The sequence below is a fragment of the Musa acuminata genome, chromosome BXJ2-11 (genome assembly GCF_036884655.1).
Source record: "Musa acuminata AAA Group cultivar baxijiao chromosome BXJ2-11, Cavendish_Baxijiao_AAA, whole genome shotgun sequence".
In the NCBI taxonomy this organism is placed as follows: Eukaryota; Viridiplantae; Streptophyta; class Magnoliopsida; order Zingiberales; family Musaceae; genus Musa; species Musa acuminata.
In genome coordinates, this window is record NC_088348.1 from 1,393,153 (window position 1) to 1,413,955 (window position 20,803).

Consider the following 20,803-nt stretch of genomic DNA (forward strand, 5'->3'; position numbering starts at 1 on the left):
CATCACTCATTCACGACAGAAGTTGATGTTGCAATGTTAGTTTACGTGCAAATCTGGCACAAGGAAGATTCTCATGTCACAATCCTTTATGGCTTCCACTCCGTCTGCTTCACTCTTACAGAAAATTGACCGACCGATCACACCACAGTCGAACATCCTCAAAATTAGAAAAAGAAAAGCCCCACAGGACTGGCATTTTGCAAAGAAATAGAGAACTCTCCATGCAAAAAAGTACTTGTTATCTTTTAATTAGCAGTGTCCGTCTGCATCAAACCGATAAGTACGACACCGCAACGACCTAATCACACAAAGACGACAAATCGAGAACAATAACGAAGGAGAGAAAGGAGAAAAGAAAAAGACCTCGGTGTCGAGCGTGACGGCGCAAAGGATGTGGGTGTTGTGCATGGCGACGCGGAGGTACTCGTGGGTGCCGCGGGAGAAGTTGAAGATGGCGACGTTCATCCCCGCCCGCAACAGCTTCTTCAGCATCGGCACCGACCGCGATCTTCGCCTTGGGCACTCGCCCCTCGTTGGGCAGCTCCTTCAGTATCCCCCCGATGTCGATGTCTCGCCATCCCTCTTCTCTTCCCCCCTCCTCCCCCGAAACCCCACCAAAATCGCTAGCTGCTCCGATCAATCGACCGCACCACCGAGAACAGCAGTAACAACTACAAGTGTCATCAAGAAAAGAAAAAAAGAGCATTGGAGAGAATAAGAAATCTGATCGATACCAAAACTATATACTCTTTTCTGTCGTCTCCTCCTCCACCACCCAACAGTCGAACACCCTCGAGTGAAAAAGCTGGCTGTCGATGATAAGGTGGGGTTTAGAGAGACGGCGGCGCTAAAAGTACGACGAGGATCTCTGATGCGCCGTACGCATTTGTTACCCGCACGCGTAATGTATGCACTTAATTATTTGATAAAAGATATTTTGAATTTATTTTTTATATTAAAAATACTTTTTTTATTTTCAGTCTTTTGCGTAGCAGTAGAAATAGGGTACAAATAACACTCGCAGAGATGGACGATGAAATGGGTCAACGGGTTGACGAAAGCGGGTAAGTCAACAGACGGGTGGGTGGTTCTCCACAAGCGCCATCGTCTCCATGAGGTCTTCGTCTGCAATATGTTTCTTTAAGCTTACTGCAATCTTCTGCTTTGGTATATAAAGATTTATACATAAAACTTAAATGCCACCTCCGGAAAAAGACAAATCTTTCAGGATCATAAAGTCTTGAGATTTCTTTGTTATGATCTCCGGTCACCCTAAGAAGGTTCTCTTCATTGTAGTTATCCTCAACATATTAACACGACAAGTTACCACAGCAGACCGAGGCAGTGTTTGACCAATGGGGTTGTTCATACGAAATGTGTCGTGAAATAGGTAAAATCATGGTGCTGGACTTTAAGCTGCTGCAGCCATGACTTCGCAGCACCGAGGAGGGAGGTGATTCTCTCATGATCTCCTGTGCCAGCCATCGTCCACAGGCTCCCTTGAAGCTTGTAAGTGGCCAGACCAAATGGAGGAAGAGAGATGCGGTCGCACTTCTCTTCGGGTTTCATTCCATTCTTCTTCCCGTCTCTGAACGAGGTCAGATCATTTGTGAAGCTCTCATGAATCTGATCTGCATGACCGTTTGGAAGAAACATCTCCATAAAAAAGATGTAGATTTCATTGAGATAGTACTTCGCATCGATGCATCAGGATGTGAAAGAAAGCAATGAGTTTCTACCTCTACAGCAAGCACAATCGATGAAGCCAAACCCGTAAATTGTTTATTGGATGAGAGAAATCCAGTTGGCCATGAAATATATTAAAATAACACAAGTGTTTTGGTGTTGGATACGATTCATGTCATGTTGCCAATTCCGAGGTTGTGAAGAACAGCATAAACACATACCTTGAAACAAAGAGGACAATGTGTGGTAAGTCAAGAAGCACACGGACAGATCCTTCACGCTTCGTCTGGTTGGGATATGATAAATAGGATACCTGTTGAACGAGAGACAGGACTAAGCCTTGAACCCAAACAACCTTAATTGTTTTGTTCCTTGTGCTAGAACTATCGAAAAGAATTAGAGTCCCAAAGTCCAAGACATGTTGTTTGGTAATCAATCTTCCTTCCTCGATTACAGAATTATCAGCTAACATTTCATTCCTTTGAAGAGAGATGAAAAAGAGATGGTTTGATGCGTACCAGGCCACAGACATCCAACTAGCAGGAGAGAGCTCTGTGCTCTTGAAAGATGTCAATCCTGGGTAGGACTGAGCCAATTCAAGCACCTACTAACAGACCCCAAAAATGAATGAATGAGAGAGAGAGAGAGAGAGAGAGAGAGAGATTATGAAGCAGGAAAGTGCAAATATTTTGACAGACAAACAACATAGGCACATAAAATACCTTGTTCAGCAATGGAATCCTTCCATAAGGAGAAGAGCTCTCGAAGAACTCAAAGTACATGTGCCCAATCCGCTCTCTGGTTCTCCTTGCTTCTTCTAAGCACTCGGATGCAGCATCTGAACTGGTCAGCTTCTTGTACTCGTGCTCACTGTCATCGCAAGAACAGAGTATCCAATCTAATCCAGCTCAATTGCAGGCGTCCATGATAAAAGAAAGCTATTTGGGCCAGAGGGAGCAGAAGAGGTACCTGGGAGCAGCAGGAGCTTTGTTAGTGTATATCTGAACACCGGAAAGGTATGGCACATAGTATTGGACTGCCATCTCTCCACTGTGCAGGCTGACCGGCACACCGGCACCGTAGGCGCTCCACTCGTAGTACTGCTCCCACAGGTCTCCAAGGTTGAAGAACTCCACGCTGTCCTTCCCGTCCAGTTGCCAAAGATTGCTCAGATCTCGACACCATGACTGTAATCACCATGCAAGAATTGGAGCTCAAACCTCTCCGGAGGTAGAGAGCAATCATTTCCGATCCGAATTCACTCATATATTACGAGAGCAACACAAAATAAATCAAAGGAAATGGTTAACATGTATGAATAGTACTGATCGAAGTAATAAATGCATGACAGGGACGGGAAAATAAAAGAGAGACCTTTGGGAGTTTGTGGGGCGGCACCGAAGGAGTCGTGGATTCGAGGAAGCTTTGGAGGTTGGAGCGGCCTCGCCAGCTCGCGCTCATCGTTTCCCCGCCGTTTTACACTACTGTTCTATGAACTGTCGCTGTCCCCAACCTTCCAATATATTAAAGATCCAATCTTTTTCTCTCAAGAAACAAGAAGAAGGGGGAAGAGAGAGGAGAAAAAGAGGAAAGGAGGAGGAGATCAGAGCAGGTGCTCTGTTCTTGGACCAGTGGAGACGAGAGGCGACGGGAAGGGCCCGGAAAGTCCCAAATCACCGCATGCTCGCTTTCATTACTCGTCCTCGAACGACCATAGCAAATCAACACTCCGTCAATGTTCGACCGGTGATCGAGAAGCGGCAGCAGCAGGGGACGAGAAGGGACGACACTCGGAGGTACGTAAAGCTTCAGAAAAATTCGACCTTTTCAAGCTCCTCTGCTCCCAGCGACAGCCCCCTCCGTGTTCTTCTCACAAAACTGCATCTTCTGTTCCTCCTATGGCGGAAGAAACAAAAGTATAACAAAAAGAGCGGGCGTTTCCAAAGAAAGAAGAAAGAAGATTACCTTTGTCGCCACTCTCTCCGATGGAAGAATAACGAAACTGAGCTCTTTAATGAGTCCGCCTCCCTCCCCTTCTCGCTCTCCTCTTACGTTAGCTTTCTTGTTCTTTACTGCCATTTATTCCCTCGTCTCTCGATCATAGCGGGGCACGAACTGTTCCCGAGTTGGGAGGTGTGGATGAGGTTGCCCATAAAGTCCAAATCTAAGGAAACAGAGCGGAGTGTGGCAATGGTTGATAGGCTCAACTGGGAGAAAAGATCACGAGAGAGTCAAAAGTCTTCCTTTATTGGTCTTCTCAACAAAGAGACTGGTGGGGGGGGTGGAGACGCTATGGAGGTTTCCGCAATCCAGCGTCAATGAATGCAAAGCTCCAAATGTAAACTTGTTGACTTTGGGAACCTCTGACATCGATGGATTCTGCAACTGAAGGCACTGAAGAGGGACTTCCATTAACGTGGAGTGAACGGCGGGCACAACATGACAGCCGTTCTTAACCGGTGATTGGACACCATGATGCAAGAAAATCTTTGTTGGATATCATAAATATTTCCGAGTTTAAGAGGACTCGTTTCATCATCACGGAAAGTAAATATACTTTTATTTATATTTAAGATATTAATATGATGATATTAATAATACATCATCACCGACGGCGACGGCGTCCTGCATCGAGGGAGGAATATTCCGGGCGAAGGTTCCTCCTCCTCTCCTTTTGATAGATGACTTCGTCAACAAAAGCATTGACTTGACATAATACATACCCACTGATTTGGTATATTTCATTTCCGAAAAGGAAAAAAAATATATAATTTTAATAAATATTTAAAGAAAAACATATCTAACAAAACTCCTTCCATACTTAAATTAGAAAAAGATTAATAGAAAAAAATATAATTTGAAAAGTTAAAATATGAGTGACTTCCATTTTATAGATCCCAATATGAAGTATTAGTAAAAATATTTCATTTTGAATGTCACACTATATATATATATATATATATATATATATCATTTTCTTGAGGATGAAGTTTATGCCACCTTAACATTGATTGATACAACTAAAATGTGACCTACAATGGGCTTAGATTCACCAAACACGTCTTTGGTGTTTGAAGTGGACAAGTCAACCTAATGGATCAAGCTGGGAAGGAAGGTGGAGAGACAATGACAAGAAAGTGATTTGGTCTTGTTGGATAAACCACAACTAAGGAAGTGGAGCTTAAGTAGTGGTAACTAATTGTATTAGTTTGTAATCATGTCCTCCATCACTTGGTGGGCAAGGTGGAATGCACCAAACCCTAATATCTATCTTTGGCTACTCAAGCCATGGTTTCACCTCAATCATCAATGCACCTCTAAATCTAATTCCATACCATATTTTCTCATAGATTTCACTCATGACTTTAATAATCATGTTCTCGGTTACTTGATGGGCTAGGTAGAATGCATTAAACACTAATATTTTTTTTGACTACTCAAGTCATTAATTTTATACCATATTTTCTTCAAGATTTTGCTCTCTACTTCGATAATTCATTAGGAATGTATATTAAAATAAAAATAGATATTATTAAAAATATATGTATTCATCATAATTACTTCGGTATCTCAATTTCTTCTTCAATCTCTTAATCTTTTTAAATTACGTAATCCTATTTAATTATGTAAGATATATTATAAATATAAGATTCTTATTATAGTTATAGAGTAATAGAAAGAAAGTCACAAAGGACTCGTTTGATTACTTATCTTAGACCCTCTGCTCTTATTTATAAAAAGATAAGACATCTTAGGGACTAAACAAGAATATGTAATATTATTAGAAGGTTAATACTATGTATATATAGCATGTTCTAATTATGACTCCTAATTCTATTAGAATCCTAAACAAAGTTTAGTATGTGATGTTCTCATGTTGAACACACTCATTATTGTTCCAAACCCAAACCTGGAGTGCTTGAATTAGTAAGCAGAAAAAGTAGTTTGATGGCAAGAGCTTAGAAACAACTTGCTTCTTCCAATGGGTTGCTCAGATGGATCTTAAATGACAAAAATTATATTGCAGCTTAAACACCTCTGTACTATTTGATTGGTTTATCTGGAAAAAGGATAGTTTGGTCGTTTTAAGATTCGTACAATAATGGAGCATTTTTTTTTCCCTTCCAATTCACATCAGCAGCATAAAGTAAATCGATATGACATGTAACTTGTATTATGCATCTGTACTAAACAATAAAGGAAAAGTTGGAGCACATCTTATGTTGAATCTGTATTAATCGGATAAGGATGGTAGGCTGGTCAAACAGTTCATCTAGAATCTTGTGGCTCATTTTGACTAAATATTGGAGGAAAAGATCTCATAAATCAACTAATAGTTTCTATTATTTATTGACTGTTTCCAAGTAGGGTTCAGAAAACAAGAAAATGATGAGGCTGCCACACAAATCATGATTGACTATCTCTATTTATTATTGAAAGGGATGGCTCTCCTCAGCTCATCCTTGGTTCCCACGAAGGTAAGAGCAATCCATCAACTCCATTTAAACTTCATTTCTTTTGCCTGTAATCTACATATGAATCTCAAAAAAATCTCTTTGGGCAATGGGAGAAGAGGTTCCTTTCCAAACTTTCCAACTTCTCATCCTGTAGCAAGAGAAAGAGGATGTCTGCACTCAGCATCAAGAGAATCCAAGCTTTCCTTTTTACCCATTGGAGGATGATGATGATGCTCCCGAGGTTATCAGTTTCATCATCAAAACTTTGCTTTTGCTAGAAGAATATATTCTTCAAACTTCTTTTGGTGGACTTCTCTATTTTATTTGCTCCAAACAGAACAACGCAACATCCACATATTATTTAAGGATGACTGAAGGAACTATGTTTAAAGGTAGGGTTTACAAGGGACTGCACACAGTACATTACCATTTCACTGGCTGAACTCAACTGCACCAACCTGAAAATGAAGATGCATAACCTGATCAGGATACGAGTTCACTGAGGCCTATAGTAGTTTCCCTGATGAGATGGCGGATAAGGAGATGGAATGGTGTATTGCGGTGGAGGATGTGAACCCGGTTGCTGTTGATGAGCATTGTAGTATGGTCCGCGCCACCCTGGATAAGCTGGTTGCCCATATTCTTGGTTGGATTGCAGTTGAGGATGATGGAATTGACCGCTTGGAGAATAATAAGGGGCCTGCTGTGGTGTCGGATACGTAGGGTAGGGATGAGAGTATCCAGGCCTGGGCTGCTCTCTGGGTGGATGATGGTGAGTCATGGCAGGATGTGGCGGTACACTCTGTGGCTCAGCTTGTTGAGATGCAATCCTCTGAAGGTTGGATTGCTCAGCAGAAGGATAATTGTAACCCACTTTACCATCACCTTTGAAGTTGAGTCCAGCTAATTGCCTCTGCACATCCTCGATCATATCACGGCACTGAATGTTTCTGGTCATTACGAAGTCGCTGCATTGCTGCTTTATGTTTGTTATTGCATCCTGTTTAAAGAACACATTAGAAGATTAATTCTGTCATATCAATGCAGCAACATGACAATGCAGAGCCACATGATACAAGTTTATAAACTCAACATCAGAAGCATGCTTCCTGATATGTGATTCATACTTGTCTAATATAAGGAGCTTTCCGTTATTGTTAGACGTGTCAAAGATTGAACATCAGAGTGAATAAAAAAGATAGTCATGACTTTTCAGGAAAGATTTTATATAGTCTAGATTCAAAACTAGTATACCTGAAGAGTCACATAAAACTTCAATCCGTCGTTGATGTTCTCCTTAATCTCCCTATATTTTGCTATTGCAGCAGAGATCTGCTTGTAACACTTTTCACGGGCAACTATCAAACATAACCCAATGTTAAAAAAAGCTTTCATGCAGAAAAAAAAAGGTCTTTAATTCCTGAAAGCAGAGAATATAATTAAGCTTAGGCTACAAGGGAACTTGATGATTAGCAGCATATTATAAGAAAAAGGTCCAACAGATGAAAATTGTATCATATTTTATAAGAATGTGATTCGATGACTAAAGCTTACATAACAAGGTCATTGCTTTCAAATGCAGATCACAATCCAAGTTAATGTAAAAGAACATCTTTTTATAACCAAATTCTGAAGTCCAACCTCGGTGCTCAACCCTAAAGTTTAATTTCGACCCATAGCTTTTTGTTTTGCCTTTGATTGGATCTCAATAATCTTCTAGGCAAAATATATCCATAACTATATTAGTGTGGTATTTCTCTGATACTATCTACAAGCAAATATAGCATACACATTCATATAATATATCACATATATCGACAGATTGTCTATAATGATAGGTTATATATGACATAACAAACCTCTAAATGAGCACCATACCATGTATACAAGTTCCAAGTTCCGCACTCCCATGCAACACCATGCAAGCATAGGGATACTAGTTTGCCATCTAATTTATAGAAGCTCCAGAAAATATTACTATGGCCACTAGACCTCAAAGATACCTACAAGACCACCAATTTAATCAGAATGTTTCTTGGGAAATCCTTTCCTCTATATAACAAGATTTTTAGCCCGTCACCCACAACTCAGTGGGGTTATTAAACTCAAGGTTCAAAATACCATCAGACCAGTACCGGTATGTATCAACCAAGGTCTGTCATACCGAAGCATATCGCCCGTACCGGGCGGTATGTACTGGTCCGACAGGTTATCGGTACGCAGACCATCCGGTACCGCTACAGTGCTACAATACTATATTGTAGTATTGCTACAGTATATAAAAATAAAAAGATATTTGGTACATCAGGGTGTATCGCTCGGTATACCCTGATGTACCGCCCAGTACACTGGTACCATACCATACCGAACCCGGGTCGAAATGCCGGTACGGTACGGTACAGCGAACCTTGGTGCCAACTGATATTTACCAAACCAACCAATAACCGAAACCTGGACTTAGCCCTTTTCTTTGCCTGGTCCAATCGGAAACTTTCTTAAAATTTTTTAGTCTGGACAGTCGTGCTGTCAACAGCCCTCCTCACATCCTCTGTCCCCTCCTTCCCTCCTCTGTCACTCTTTCTCTTTGGCCCATGCCAGTATGCCAACCTACCATGAGTTAACATACAGGTATATACCAGACCCATATCAGGCCGGCCAAGGAGTGAAACCCTGATCAAACCAACAGTATTCTTTGACGAATATTATAGGAGTGAAATATGCACCTTCACTCTAAGTATACAATACATTGCTTACAAGAGTTTGGTAAAGAGTAAGGAGGTTTCAGAGAAATTCAAGATCAAAAGTAAACAAGGTGTCAAGAGATTACATTAAGAACAAAAGATTTACCAGCAAGCAAAGCAAGTTGAGAAATTAAGCAATCTGACGTCTGAACTGAAGTGAGCTAGAAAGAGATTTATAAGACAGATACCTTTGTAATCTTCCAGATTGAATACAGCAGAAAACTCATCATTTTGTGCCTACAGAAAAAAAACAACTAATACTTAATCTATAAACAATCTGCACCAAATTGGTTATAATGTATAGAATTATACATCACATTTACAGATTACAAGTAAAATATACAAGGTATGGTACTCCTCCATTATACCAAAATATACAAGGAAACAAAACAAACTGTATCTTTGTTTCCTATAATGACACTGAAAACTAGGTCACTGGACCAACAATATAGCAGAAAAGTAGCAGAAAATGCAAATTTCACATGAATTTCATAGTAACCAAACAAAAAATATTATATAATCAGCAATGCCGACTGTAAAATAGAAGGCATGATGCTTTTATGTAGCAATTATTAGTGTCACCTTACAAGCTAAAAGCCAGGAGTTGTTGAACTGCATAGTTTTGAGTTAAAACGGCAAACCTGACTCACTGGATTCTGGCATCATGTTACAGATAGAATAAAAAACAATATGAAACCAGTAGTCTGGCCTTCTTTTATATTCTCAAGTTAAATCAAATATCAAGTTGAGTTATACTAGGGTCCACAGCCACCTAGGTTCAGTCTGTGAACTTTGATAACCTTATATGTGTAATATTAGTATAATTTTATTCTGATGTCAAATATTGGCAAATAACATTTGTACATCTCAGCACCCAATGGCCTCAGTTGCAGGGTACTGACTAACCATTTCTTGAAGTTGCCTGGCTTTACAACTAGCATCAACGTAAATAAGATTAAGTGCATAGGTATTCTGAATAAGTTTCTCCATGATAGTCAACCTAGTGATAAAAGTGGTGATAGGCAGACAGAGCAAAATTTGGTTGACTTAACCATCTCTGGCCCTGCTTCATGGTATCACCGAAGGTCATATGATGTACAAATTTACCTTACCTTTTCTGAAGGAAATAATAAATTAATAACTAATTGAGATCAAACTAAGTATATAGAAGGCTAGTCTGACATAAATTAAGTATTATGACAGTCAGTAAATACCAATTCAGATAGCTCTTTGTCAAACATCTACAGGTTATTCTCATAGCAAGACTTTAAAGAACTAAAGAGCTGCTTAGTTTATGATTGTTCCACTATTATTGGCATCCTGATTCCACAATAATGTACCTGGATCTGAAGCAGTAATTGCTCCTGAGCCTCAATATTTTGAGCAATTTCTTCACATATCTGATCATACTTAGAAATCTCCTTCCTGAAGAGATCCTCTTGTGATCCAGTGTTTGCCATCAACTTTGGCAGTATATCATCCTGAAAGGAAACAGATATAAGATTAATTCATTTAAAGACACTTACTGAACTTTTCAATATCTGATGGTTAAGGAAAGAATAAAAGAACTCCTGAAATGTAGTCCATCAGAACACAGTTGTCATCTTAGATCTAAAGATTCATTGGCACTTTGGTGTCAACTTTAATGGGACAAATATACAGCACAACCATGATCACTCTACAGAAAATATGGGTATAGTAAAAGTTGCCTAACAGTAAGGTTTTTAATTGCGTATCATACCGCGCAGTATGGGCGGTACATACCGGTCCACCAATCTATCGGCACACGGACCGCCGACTACCGGTACAATTTTTTTTCCTAGATCTCAGAGTACGGTTGCAGACCCCAACATTTCAATCCTATGAGAGGAGCAGGAGAGAGAGAGAGAGAGAGAGAGAGAGAGAGAGGGAAGGAGGGATGGGGTTGTGTGTCTCGAGGTCAGACAGGTGTGTGGGAGGGCAGTGGAGCTCGTCGGGAGGGATGCGACAGCGGCAGAGGAGGGCAACCAAGTGGCGGGCACCGGACGCGAAAGGTGATGGACAGGATTGACGAGGCCTAAGGGTTGTACGAGGCCAATCCCATGTCTTACAGCAACCCTGCGTTCCAAGGTGATGGCTCGTTATCAATGCATGGAGATCACCGGGCTACGTGTTGTCATGGACTTAGCTGGTTTTTCCTAAGTCGTGCTGCACCCTTGCGTGTCCGTCCGCAAAGGTCAGTCTCCCCGAAGCCTCCCATGTCCCTTAGAACCCACAAAAGAGAGAACAGGTTAGAGAAAACGTCTCATTCGGGATCCACAAGCAAACATTTCCGAAAACACTTCATAAACAATGCAAATTATAAACAGACTTTACAAGCTCTGAACAGTTGCACAACAAAGGGTAAAATGGTCCATTATAGACCGAAAATCTCTCACACATGTCCACATGACACAACATTTATTTACAAGCCTAAAACGGCCACCAACCTAACTAAAATGGGACTATTAAGCCTTCGGTCGTACCTCTACATGCTATACAGAGCATAAACATACCAAAAGACATGGACATACATAAGCATTACATTAAAAATCCTGTTTAAAAGTTTGTCCATGACAGTGTAGTGGGATTCGTTGCTTGAGGATCGTGGATCTTGACTAATCATGTCGAGTCAACTAACTCGCATCCGACGACTGTTGTGGTTGAACCAACCCATTCTCACCGAAAGTGATCTTTAATTACTACCTATGCCCTGACTCGCTTGCTATAAATACCACGCTAGAGTTGAGTTGTGTTTGTAAACTTAAGAGTCGGAAAGCCCTCTTCTCTTGAACTAATATCTTGATAAAAGCGAGATATTAGCAAGAAGAAGCTTACCTCTAGATTGATTATAGTTTATTCTATTGCAATCGTACGCAATTTGACAGAATATTGCGGACTCAAATTCTACTTTTGAAAAACATAGCCTATAGGTACGCCCTGGCATACCGCTCGATATGCCGGTATCGTACAGTACTGAGCAAGGTTTGGTACGTTGGTAAGGTACGAGATTAAAAACCTCGAGTAAAACAATGATAAAAATTGTCACTATCCCTAAATACATTGCCAATCAATTCTATTATCAAGACAATGTGTCAGCTGGTACCAACTCCATGACCTCAAGGTTGCACATAAAAACGATTTCAAAATCAGGAGTACCATCCCAAACTGAATGAAGGATACACCCTGTTCAGGCCCCAATTAACATCTAAAGACAACTCGATGATATAATTCAATATTTTATGAGTAACCAATCACTCATTAGAACCCTAATTCACAATCACAAAGAAAACAAGGGGAATATTTCACCACATACAAATTTAATGCAAGAAAGTCACCCCAAAAGAGTGACAATAATTATTTATTAATGATCATTGTAGTAGTCCACACATGATAATCACTTCCACATTTAGCCTTGTCTAACTTTTAAGATATGAAATTTTGTTTTAACTTTTAACTCTTCTCAGGCAAAGTAAACTCAGTAGAACATGCACCAGATAAATACATGTTTTAAGACTATTAATATAGTAATTCTACAAGGATAACCTTCCTGATAATAAATAAAGCCTCCAAGATGATTCCTAAAAAGATGAAGAATCATGAATCCAGCCATCATGTCCCCTTAAAGTGAGCATTTTATAAGAATGCTATCAATACACATACATAAAAGATATGAATATAAGCAATATTTATCACCTTTCTTTTCATCTCTTTTAACATGTCCTCAAGACCTGCCCTCTGTGCGCCTAGATTCTCCAATTGCCTCTGATAGAATATGGTGTTAGGCAACCATAAGAAAAAATTTGGATATTAACAAGGAAAAGAAAACCATATAGAACGTGTCCAGAATCACACAGCAAGCCAAATAGAAACAGATCTTGAAGATATGGTCAGAAAGAAAATATGCAAGGTTAGGTGAATTAAGCTAAAAAATTTGGTGCCATCGTATTTTCCTTATTTTTGGCCACTTATGTGAACCATGCAGCTGAGTGCCCATTTGGACCCCTAGTTATTTTGATAAATTAAACAAAACAATAAATATTTAAGATTAAACACCAAAACTTCTTGATTGCACCAGTGGTAATGGTGTAATTACCAGTAGCAGATCATATTACAGTGAAGTGTAATGAGTTCAGCTTAACACTCATCAAGAAATGGAAAGCAAAAGAATAACTTGTTCACTGAAATTTGTGCCATCACAATATCTAAAGTAAGGTATTTCAATGATATGCAAACAAAAAGTAAAACAAATAGTGTCTAAGTGCAACACCTAGAATTTTTTACTGCAACCTATCCAGAAGGGAAGCTAAAAATTCACATAAAGCCAGAATATTCAGATGACATTTGTAGGTAATTAGAATCTTCACCAAGCTATTCTGAGATAACATAAATAAAAGACAACCAAAAATTAGATTTAGAATTAGTAAATATGTAGAAAAATAATGAAGCTGGGGCATTAATAATAAGGACAACCAACAAATGAAAATTATAAAGAAAAAAGACAACTCCAGGACACCACTGATGATTCCATAATGTTTCTTGAACACTACAAAAAGGCATAATAATGAGTACAGTACCAAACTCAGTTTAAGTGCTCCCACTATAGCATCTTCATTGCCATCCAAGGACATAATAGGCCTTGCAAGACTCGGTAGTGCTGATTCAATCTGAAACATGGATTTAAATTGTCAGCTCAGAAATGTTGGGAATAAAAAATCAACAATATGAAACAAAATATATATAGATGCATTTTCTTCAAAACAAATAATAGAGCAAAACCAGAATGAATCATCATTTTTTACTTAGACGGAAAAAGAATAAATTCTAGAATAAAGCACATTACTAAAGGAAAACCGTAAACACCAGAAAAACTTAATTGTTCAAATGCTCATATAAGAACTAAGAAGGCCCAAGAGAATCTAAATTTTGAAAAGTTTCATTTACTATACTGTAAAACAACCAGAAAAGCTTAGGAAAACAGCAAGCAAAGACTACAAACTAGGTACCATGTATACTGTAAAGGCTACACTTACATATCCACTTTACATGGAGAAGTTGTAGATATGATTGTCAAACATAGTGTAGATAACGATGGCATGATGTAACTAGAAGACAAAGAGAACATGAATAGTGAATACTTTGTTGTTATGATTATGAAGCAACAAAAATTGAATTGGTATATGATGACAACGTTTGAACCCTGAAGGGAAAAGGAACTAAAAAAAACATATGCTTTCTCAGCCATGTTAATTGTGTGCTAGTGCAACAATCTGCCTGCTAGTGACAAACAGGAGGAGCAATGCTGGACAAGGACCTATGACTGCATGAGGTCAAGCATCCTGCATACCAAATTTTTACATTCTATAATCATAAATTGTTTAATCAAACAGATATGCATCTATCTAACAACATGAATTAGAATGCACCTTTTTCATTCCGGATATAATTTCTTAGTAACTTACTCCTTTGCACGATAAACACAATTTTACTAGTTTTCCTGCATATTATACACATATTTTATATTAAGAGAACAAAAAAGCAAGACAAAGAATGAGCTTGTATAATATCATGCCTTATGCAATTTTTAGAACAAAATTATATAAACTTAAAATAACATCTGCAAAAAAGAAAGGGAGATGTTCTTTCTTGACATGCTGTTATAGTGAAATGCCAGTAAGAGCAACAAAGTTCTGCAGTTCATTTATTTTGGCCTGTTTGTTGAACAGACCTTATCAATGCTTATGAATTAATGGCTTTCAAAAGAAAACAAGTACTGAGCAACAATGATACGAACTTTTTAAAAAGACCAACCTACCGGTCTATGGTCAAGGATTGCCATAAGATCAAAATTGTCTCTCACAGTCCGTTCTATCCTTGCATCACTATCAGCAGCTTGCTTAAGATTTGCAGCAAATTTGTTCAATCGATCCTGCAGGTTCTTTGTCAGGGTGCTTGACTGAGGTCTGGTCCACCTTGTTCCGAACTGGGTTCGGAATTGCGCATCCTCGGTTGCTTCCTTCTGCAGTAACTCCTCCGTCTGGACAAGGAGCTCCTGATTAACTCTCCTCAAGTCTCTGAGTTGTTGTAGTTCAGCTTCCAGCCCGGAAGGGCCACCACTGATCTGAACTGCTTCCGCATCCTCCTTAAGATCCGATGGCAGATTAAAATTACCTTCCAATGCTAATATAGAATCTGGGAGGTCCATCTCCTTGAGTTTAACTCTTGTTATCTCACTTCCTTGCTGCAACTTCTCTGCTTGTGTCCGGATGATATTGTCGACCATATCTGTGTACTTGGAGAGAGCCCTTGTGCTGCTGTCTGGAACAAGCCTGGAGAACAGCCTCTCCTTGCTAGCATCTAAAACATCAGCCATTGGAGTTGGCCTGACAAGAGGTGCTGCGGGCAAAGCAGCCAAAGAACTTGCTTCTGGAACCCGCATGAGATAAACACGATTGTTCTCCTTCATAGCCCTCTCCAGGTTACGGTTCATATCAGTCTCTAGCTTGTTGACAGCATCAAGCAGAGGCTGAGCAACACCCCTGGCCGATTTCTTTGCATCTGCAACGGCGCTTATCCCAATCTTGAGCCTAGTGATCTCTTCAGCAATTTCTTCCCTCTCGTGAAGATCCATTGAGTATCTATAGCAAGCTTCTGCATAATATTGGGCCGCCTTAAGTTGCACATGCGAGATCCAAGTACGATCAAAGTGCTGGTTGAGAGGTGGAGCATTCAGAGCAGCATAAGTTTCCTCATAGTAGAGGCCAACCTGCAACATTCAAAAAATTATATGAGAAATCATTAATTAGCACAAAGTGAAACAAAAGAATAGACGGGAAGAATCATTGGCACTTCCATAACAAATCCAATTTCACATCCTGATTTTAGTGAGAATTAGGGGAAAGATACCCGTCGATTTAAAAGAATCCAAAGAACATAAATTCAAGATTGAAGTCGAACAAAAGCTAAAATCCAAAGAATATCAATTCAAGCTCCCACGATTTACCTGGCGAGTGATCTCGGAGCATCTAAAGATTCAAAGAATATCAATTTGAGAACAACAAGAAGGAGCCCTAAAGGTATGTTTACCTGGCGGGCGACCTTGGAGCAGATCACGGGGGGCTTCGCATCCCCGATAACCTTCTCGAAGAAACACTCCTGAGCCTGCGCCAGCATGAGCTTCTCCAGCATCCCAGCGGACTCGACAGAGAGATCGACGGTGGTCGCCCCGGAAGCGGTGGCCCTGGCTGCGGCGTTATCTTTGAGGTAGGCGAACGCCCCAGCAGCGCTCTGGAAGGCATTGCAAGCCTGTCTGAGGCCCGCGGCATCCGCGCGGTCGGCGGAGAGGGCGATCTGGCTGTAGACGGCGCCAAGATTGAAGAGGACGGCGGCCTTCTCGAGGTGGATGGACTGCTGGGAGGCCTTCTTAGAGGGCTTGAAGGCGTCGAACCAGGTGAAGGTGAGGGAGTGCACGTGGGCACGATCGGGAGAGATGGGGAAGCGGGGTTCGATGAGGGAGAGCGCGCGGTAGTAGGCGAGAAGGAGGTCGCGGCGCGAGCCGGTGGAGGAGGCGGCGGCATCGGGCGGCTTCTCGAGGTCGAGGCGGAGCTGGCGGACGGCATCGAGGTCGTCCTCCGCCGCCTGGGCCTCGCGTTCCCCGTAGGTGACGGCGATGTACTGTCGGAGCGAGCGGTAGAGGTCGGCGGCGGCCGTCTTCTTCTCCTGCACCGCCAGCATCACGTTCACCGCCGTCGCGTACGACATCACAGAGTACTCCTTTCCCCTCCCTCCGAATCCCTGCACCCGATGTCAAGTTACTCTCACAATTAATCTGCTTCTGGTGAGAGGTTTATGATTTGGTGTTTACTTGGAGGCGAAGAACGACATTTGGGGGAGACCGGGGAGGAAGACATCGGGAGGTTAGTTGGAATTCACGTGCGTTCTCGCTTTGAGATTCGTGCGCTGAGAATTTTTCAAAATTAGGACCGTAAAATTTTCTAAATTTAGGAGTTTTTCCAATAAATTATTATCTATACATATAGCTTTTTCCAAATATTTATATATATATATATATAGCTACGATTTTGCTAATTATTTCCCGAAATAATTTAAAACAACTGTTTAGAAAGAAAATTTACACCGTAGTAAAAAATTCGACCTATATTTTCTCTTTTTGTTTTTTTTTTTTTACTTAATGATCATGAAGGATAACATAATTCATACATACATACATACTTGGACTAGAATCAAATCTGATTTTGATGTGAATAGATGATTGGTTAAATAATGAATTCTTTTTAGTTTAAATGTTCCAATCATTTAATTTATTATTGAAATTTGATTAATTATATTTGATTAAAGATATATATATATATATATATATATATATATAGCTATTTAATGTGAAATCTGTAACGTACATTGTTTCGCATACACATCTATGAATAAGTGATACATGCATGTATATGCAAAATCTTTACCATCACAGTAGTGTGTCTATTCAAACCCTACGATGTGGTGGCCTCCCATGCTATCGGACTCCTGTCTCATTCCCCCTTTTTGCAATTTCATCTCCTCTTCTTTTTCTATAGTGTTTTTATGCTATTTTTATAAGTATAAAAATAATTCTTATATTTTTATTATATAAAAAATTTAATATTAAAATTTAAAATCAGATAATAATATATTAAATTTATGATACGTATCTTTTGATGTCCTTCAAAAAAAATTTATCTGATATGTAAAGGTATTATCGTTGGATTCGAAAATTATAACGATATTTTACGAGCAATAATTTTTGTATACTATAGACTTTGAAATCTCGTAGCTCTCTTCTGCAAGCATAACCAAAATACCATGAAATTGGAAACTTAGAAATTGTTATTTTAAAAGGTAAAATATCTTTCTTTAACATATTTCTCATTTTTATGTCTTTCTTTTTTTATATCCCACACAAAAGGTGCAACAATCCACATGACCGACCTACTAGAATTATTAAAAGAATGACCTCCATGATTAAGAAACAAAAAAAATAAATAAATATTAAAGAAATCTAAAATTTACAAGGAATAACATAATGGACACCTTACTATTAGGATTAATATAATAAATTAATTCTACTATAAGCTAACCTATCGCACACCCTTACGTCTGTTGCCTCGTCTCTTCTCTCCTCCCTTCCCCCCCATATCCCATCCCTTTGTCGGAATTATCGTGAGTGTCATTGAGCTCACCTTTATATTCCTCATCAACATTCTGGAGAAGTTGACTCCTCACCCCCACCACCCGTCGCTCGATCTCACCCACTCGACTTTGTCCTTCGCATCGAGAGGCTTCCTGGTTTCATCACTATCACTGTCATTGATGCCCTCGCCATACTTCGCCACTCTACTCACTATTTTCATCATGATGAGGAAGGGTAGCCGACGGGAAGGAAGGGAAAGAGAAAAGGGAATAGGAGGAGGAAGCTACAAGTGGCGAGGAAAGAGGTGGATGAGAAGAAGTGAGAAGGAAATGAGGGAGAAGGTGGAGGTGCCACTCATATTGGGAGCAACGATGGAGATGATAACGGTCGATGACAATTGGTGGAGAGTCAAGAGTATTTTTATCAAATTGACGATAAAAAATACCCTAAGTAAAAACTAGTTAAGGGGGTTTCATCGAGAACTTTACTAGGTGAAATGCCAAACATTATTTCATAATGTCTTAAATCTTATAATAAGATTTTGATAAGCATAAACATATATTAAAACCTCAACATCAAAAAATTTAACATAAAAAATTTAGCATAAAACCCATATTATTGTATATGGTATTTTTATTTTTATTTTATAATTTTACAAAAATACATCATCATAATTTTATATATGCTTGTACTGTCATTAAAAAAAATCTTAATTTATTGTAACACAACCAACCCTCTTCACGAGGACATTCCTACTTACGTTTGACATATTCACAATCAAAACAAGAAAAAAGAAAAGCAACAAGAAATATTTGCCAAATGGAGATTAATATCTGTATAATCGTTACAACATATTTTGCTCCTCAACCTTTGACAAGAACACGGAAAACACTTCAAAATTCTGAAAATACTTTTTTTTTTTTTTGAAGTCTTGTAGTTTATGATCAAAACTTCAGTCCAAGTCAGACAAAGTTTGAGAATATTCAGATATTGATCGTCAACAAGACACCATTAGTGCATCTCTGTAAAGTTACTTGTCACCTAAAGTGTAGTTATGCAATTTTTGTTTTCTCATTAACTCCAACGAACAAATTAGAATAGATAGTATTCTTAGTTTTAGCCAACGCAAAAACTTCAGCTACAGATTAAGTATATTCCAACCCATTAGGTTTTGTAGCCAACACCAGTACGAAATAGCGATCCAAGAAGCAAAATTTGAATCACAATAGTTGCTGAACAAATGTGCACGGGTCGATATTGAAAGTCTTTTGTCGGTTGAGTTGGATATTAAGGTCGATCGAGCCCTCGTGACGGGATGTTGATCAGCGTTCCTTAGTCCGGGTACCGATTGACGGCTCACCTTGGGGACGTTAGTCGGTGACTTCCAAGGTTGGGACGCTCGCGGTTCGTAGGTGGCCATTTTCCTGCAAAAATGATCTTCGTTAGGTGATTCCCAACTTTGGCCCCTCCGACAAGCAAGTCAGTTGTGGGTTGAATTGTTTTTTTACTTCTCCCCTGATCGAATGTCGACCATAGACTTTTATACTATTGTACGAGGGTCGGTTGCATGCGGGTTCGACGTGACCCCTGATCTTCGAGAGTTGAGATGACACTTCTGATTAGTCATTATCTCGGGACGCGTGGAGCAACATCAGACAACGTCGCCTCAGGTTCCCGGGACGGGGCATGTCGAACAATATCTCAATACGGATTCTGTCTTGGTGTACGAGGGTGTTTTCCTTTGCTGATTCTCAGGTTAACGTGATGGTACGCGGTTCGAATAATGTCTTAGTACAAATTTTGACCTAGTATATGGCATCGACCGTGACTTTCTTGAGCCGAAAAATATACCGTATTAATAACCATACTAAAATACCAACGAAAAATATTACATGCCGTGGCCTTTTTGTTTTCTCATAATAGCTGCTGTGGCCAAACGAGAGAGAGAGAGAGAGAGAGAGAGAGAGAGAGAGAGAGAGAGAGAGTTCCCATCGGGCGGGTGGAATCAGGGCTTGCACTTTGCACACACGGAACGGAATGGACACGTGTTGCTTGCAAAAGAGGCACCGCCCCCGTAAAGCTACCGTTTCTTTCGTCGAGCTGTCTATGTAAGCCGAGGTCCGCTGGGCTCTGTACATGGGCCGCTCCTGTCACCCTCTTTAGTTATGGGCCCAAATAACAGGGATTAAGCTCAACACTTTTACGTCCTCATTAATCTGGATATTGTGTGTCATTAATAACAGGGATCAGTTACATTGGGATGGGATAATTCCTAAATTCTAATCGGACATATTGCTGTCATGCAACATCAATTAATGCAAACATCTCTTGCGACAACAAGCATTATGAACATTAACAATATATCAATTATATACGCATTCAAATAGATATCTGAATTAAATTTAGATTAAAATATGATAAAATTCGTATTTTTTATACTCTAAATTCATATAAATCGACTTATTTATTCAGGTCAAAAAATATTATTAATTAATTATCTAAAACAATTTTAAAGTATTCTTCCAAAGAAATTCAATACTTCGTCTTCGTACAATAACAAGAAAGTATTTGTTTATATAAAATCCCTCGTTCCATCTCCTACCACTTTTCTCCTCTTGCTTGCCATCCCTCTTCGGTACCTCTAATCCATTGATCTCCTCTCACTTCATGGATTCCAAGTTATTCCTCACCCTTATTATCGTCTTTGATGTCGTTGCATT

The 20,803-nt window shown here is 39.6% G+C and overlaps 2 protein-coding genes across 2 annotated transcripts; both read right to left on the minus strand.

The window, feature by feature from the left end:
* Positions 1-1,178: 1,178 nt before the first annotated feature.
* LOC135627436 (uncharacterized) lies at positions 1,179-3,809 on the minus strand. The gene is made up of 7 exons (XM_065133538.1): positions 3,652-3,809; positions 3,061-3,582; positions 2,656-2,873; positions 2,409-2,556; positions 2,205-2,290; positions 1,908-1,999; positions 1,179-1,631 (listed from the first exon to the last, which is right to left on the minus strand). The coding sequence occupies exons 2-7, from the start codon at positions 3,145-3,147 to the stop codon at positions 1,366-1,368; spliced, it is 897 nt and encodes a 298-aa protein (XP_064989610.1). The 5' UTR covers positions 3,148-3,582; positions 3,652-3,809; the 3' UTR covers positions 1,179-1,365.
* Positions 3,810-6,479: 2,670 nt separating this feature from the next.
* LOC135627707 (vacuolar-sorting protein BRO1-like) lies at positions 6,480-16,771 on the minus strand. The gene is made up of 8 exons (XM_065133891.1): positions 15,989-16,771; positions 14,718-15,668; positions 13,480-13,569; positions 12,599-12,667; positions 10,225-10,365; positions 9,073-9,121; positions 7,398-7,501; positions 6,480-7,143 (listed from the first exon to the last, which is right to left on the minus strand). The coding sequence occupies exons 1-8, from the start codon at positions 16,661-16,663 to the stop codon at positions 6,640-6,642; spliced, it is 2,583 nt and encodes an 860-aa protein (XP_064989963.1). The 5' UTR covers positions 16,664-16,771; the 3' UTR covers positions 6,480-6,639.
* Positions 16,772-20,803: the final 4,032 nt, after the last annotated feature.

Excerpts from the sequence above, each read along its gene's own strand:
- LOC135627707 (XM_065133891.1), bottom strand. The coding sequence starts at position 16,663 with ATGTCGTACGCGACGGCGGTGAACGTGATGCTGGCGGTGCAGGAGAAG. Across the intron at positions 15,669-15,988 it reads GCTCCAAGGTCGCCCGCCAG|GTTGGCCTCTACTATGAGGA; the intron begins GTAAACATACCT and ends TGAATGTTGCAG. Across the intron at positions 12,668-13,479 it reads GAGCACTTAAACTGAGTTTG|AGGCAATTGGAGAATCTAGG; the intron begins GTACTGTACTCA and ends ATATTCTATCAG.
- LOC135627436 (XM_065133538.1), bottom strand. The coding sequence starts at position 3,147 with ATGAGCGCGAGCTGGCGAGGCCGCTCCAACCTCCAAAGCTTCCTCGAA. Across the intron at positions 2,874-3,060 it reads CGCCCCACAAACTCCCAAAG|TCATGGTGTCGAGATCTGAG; the intron begins GTCTCTCTTTTA and ends TGGTGATTACAG. Across the intron at positions 1,632-1,907 it reads ATTGTCCTCTTTGTTTCAAG|ATCAGATTCATGAGAGCTTC; the intron begins GTATGTGTTTAT and ends ACGGTCATGCAG.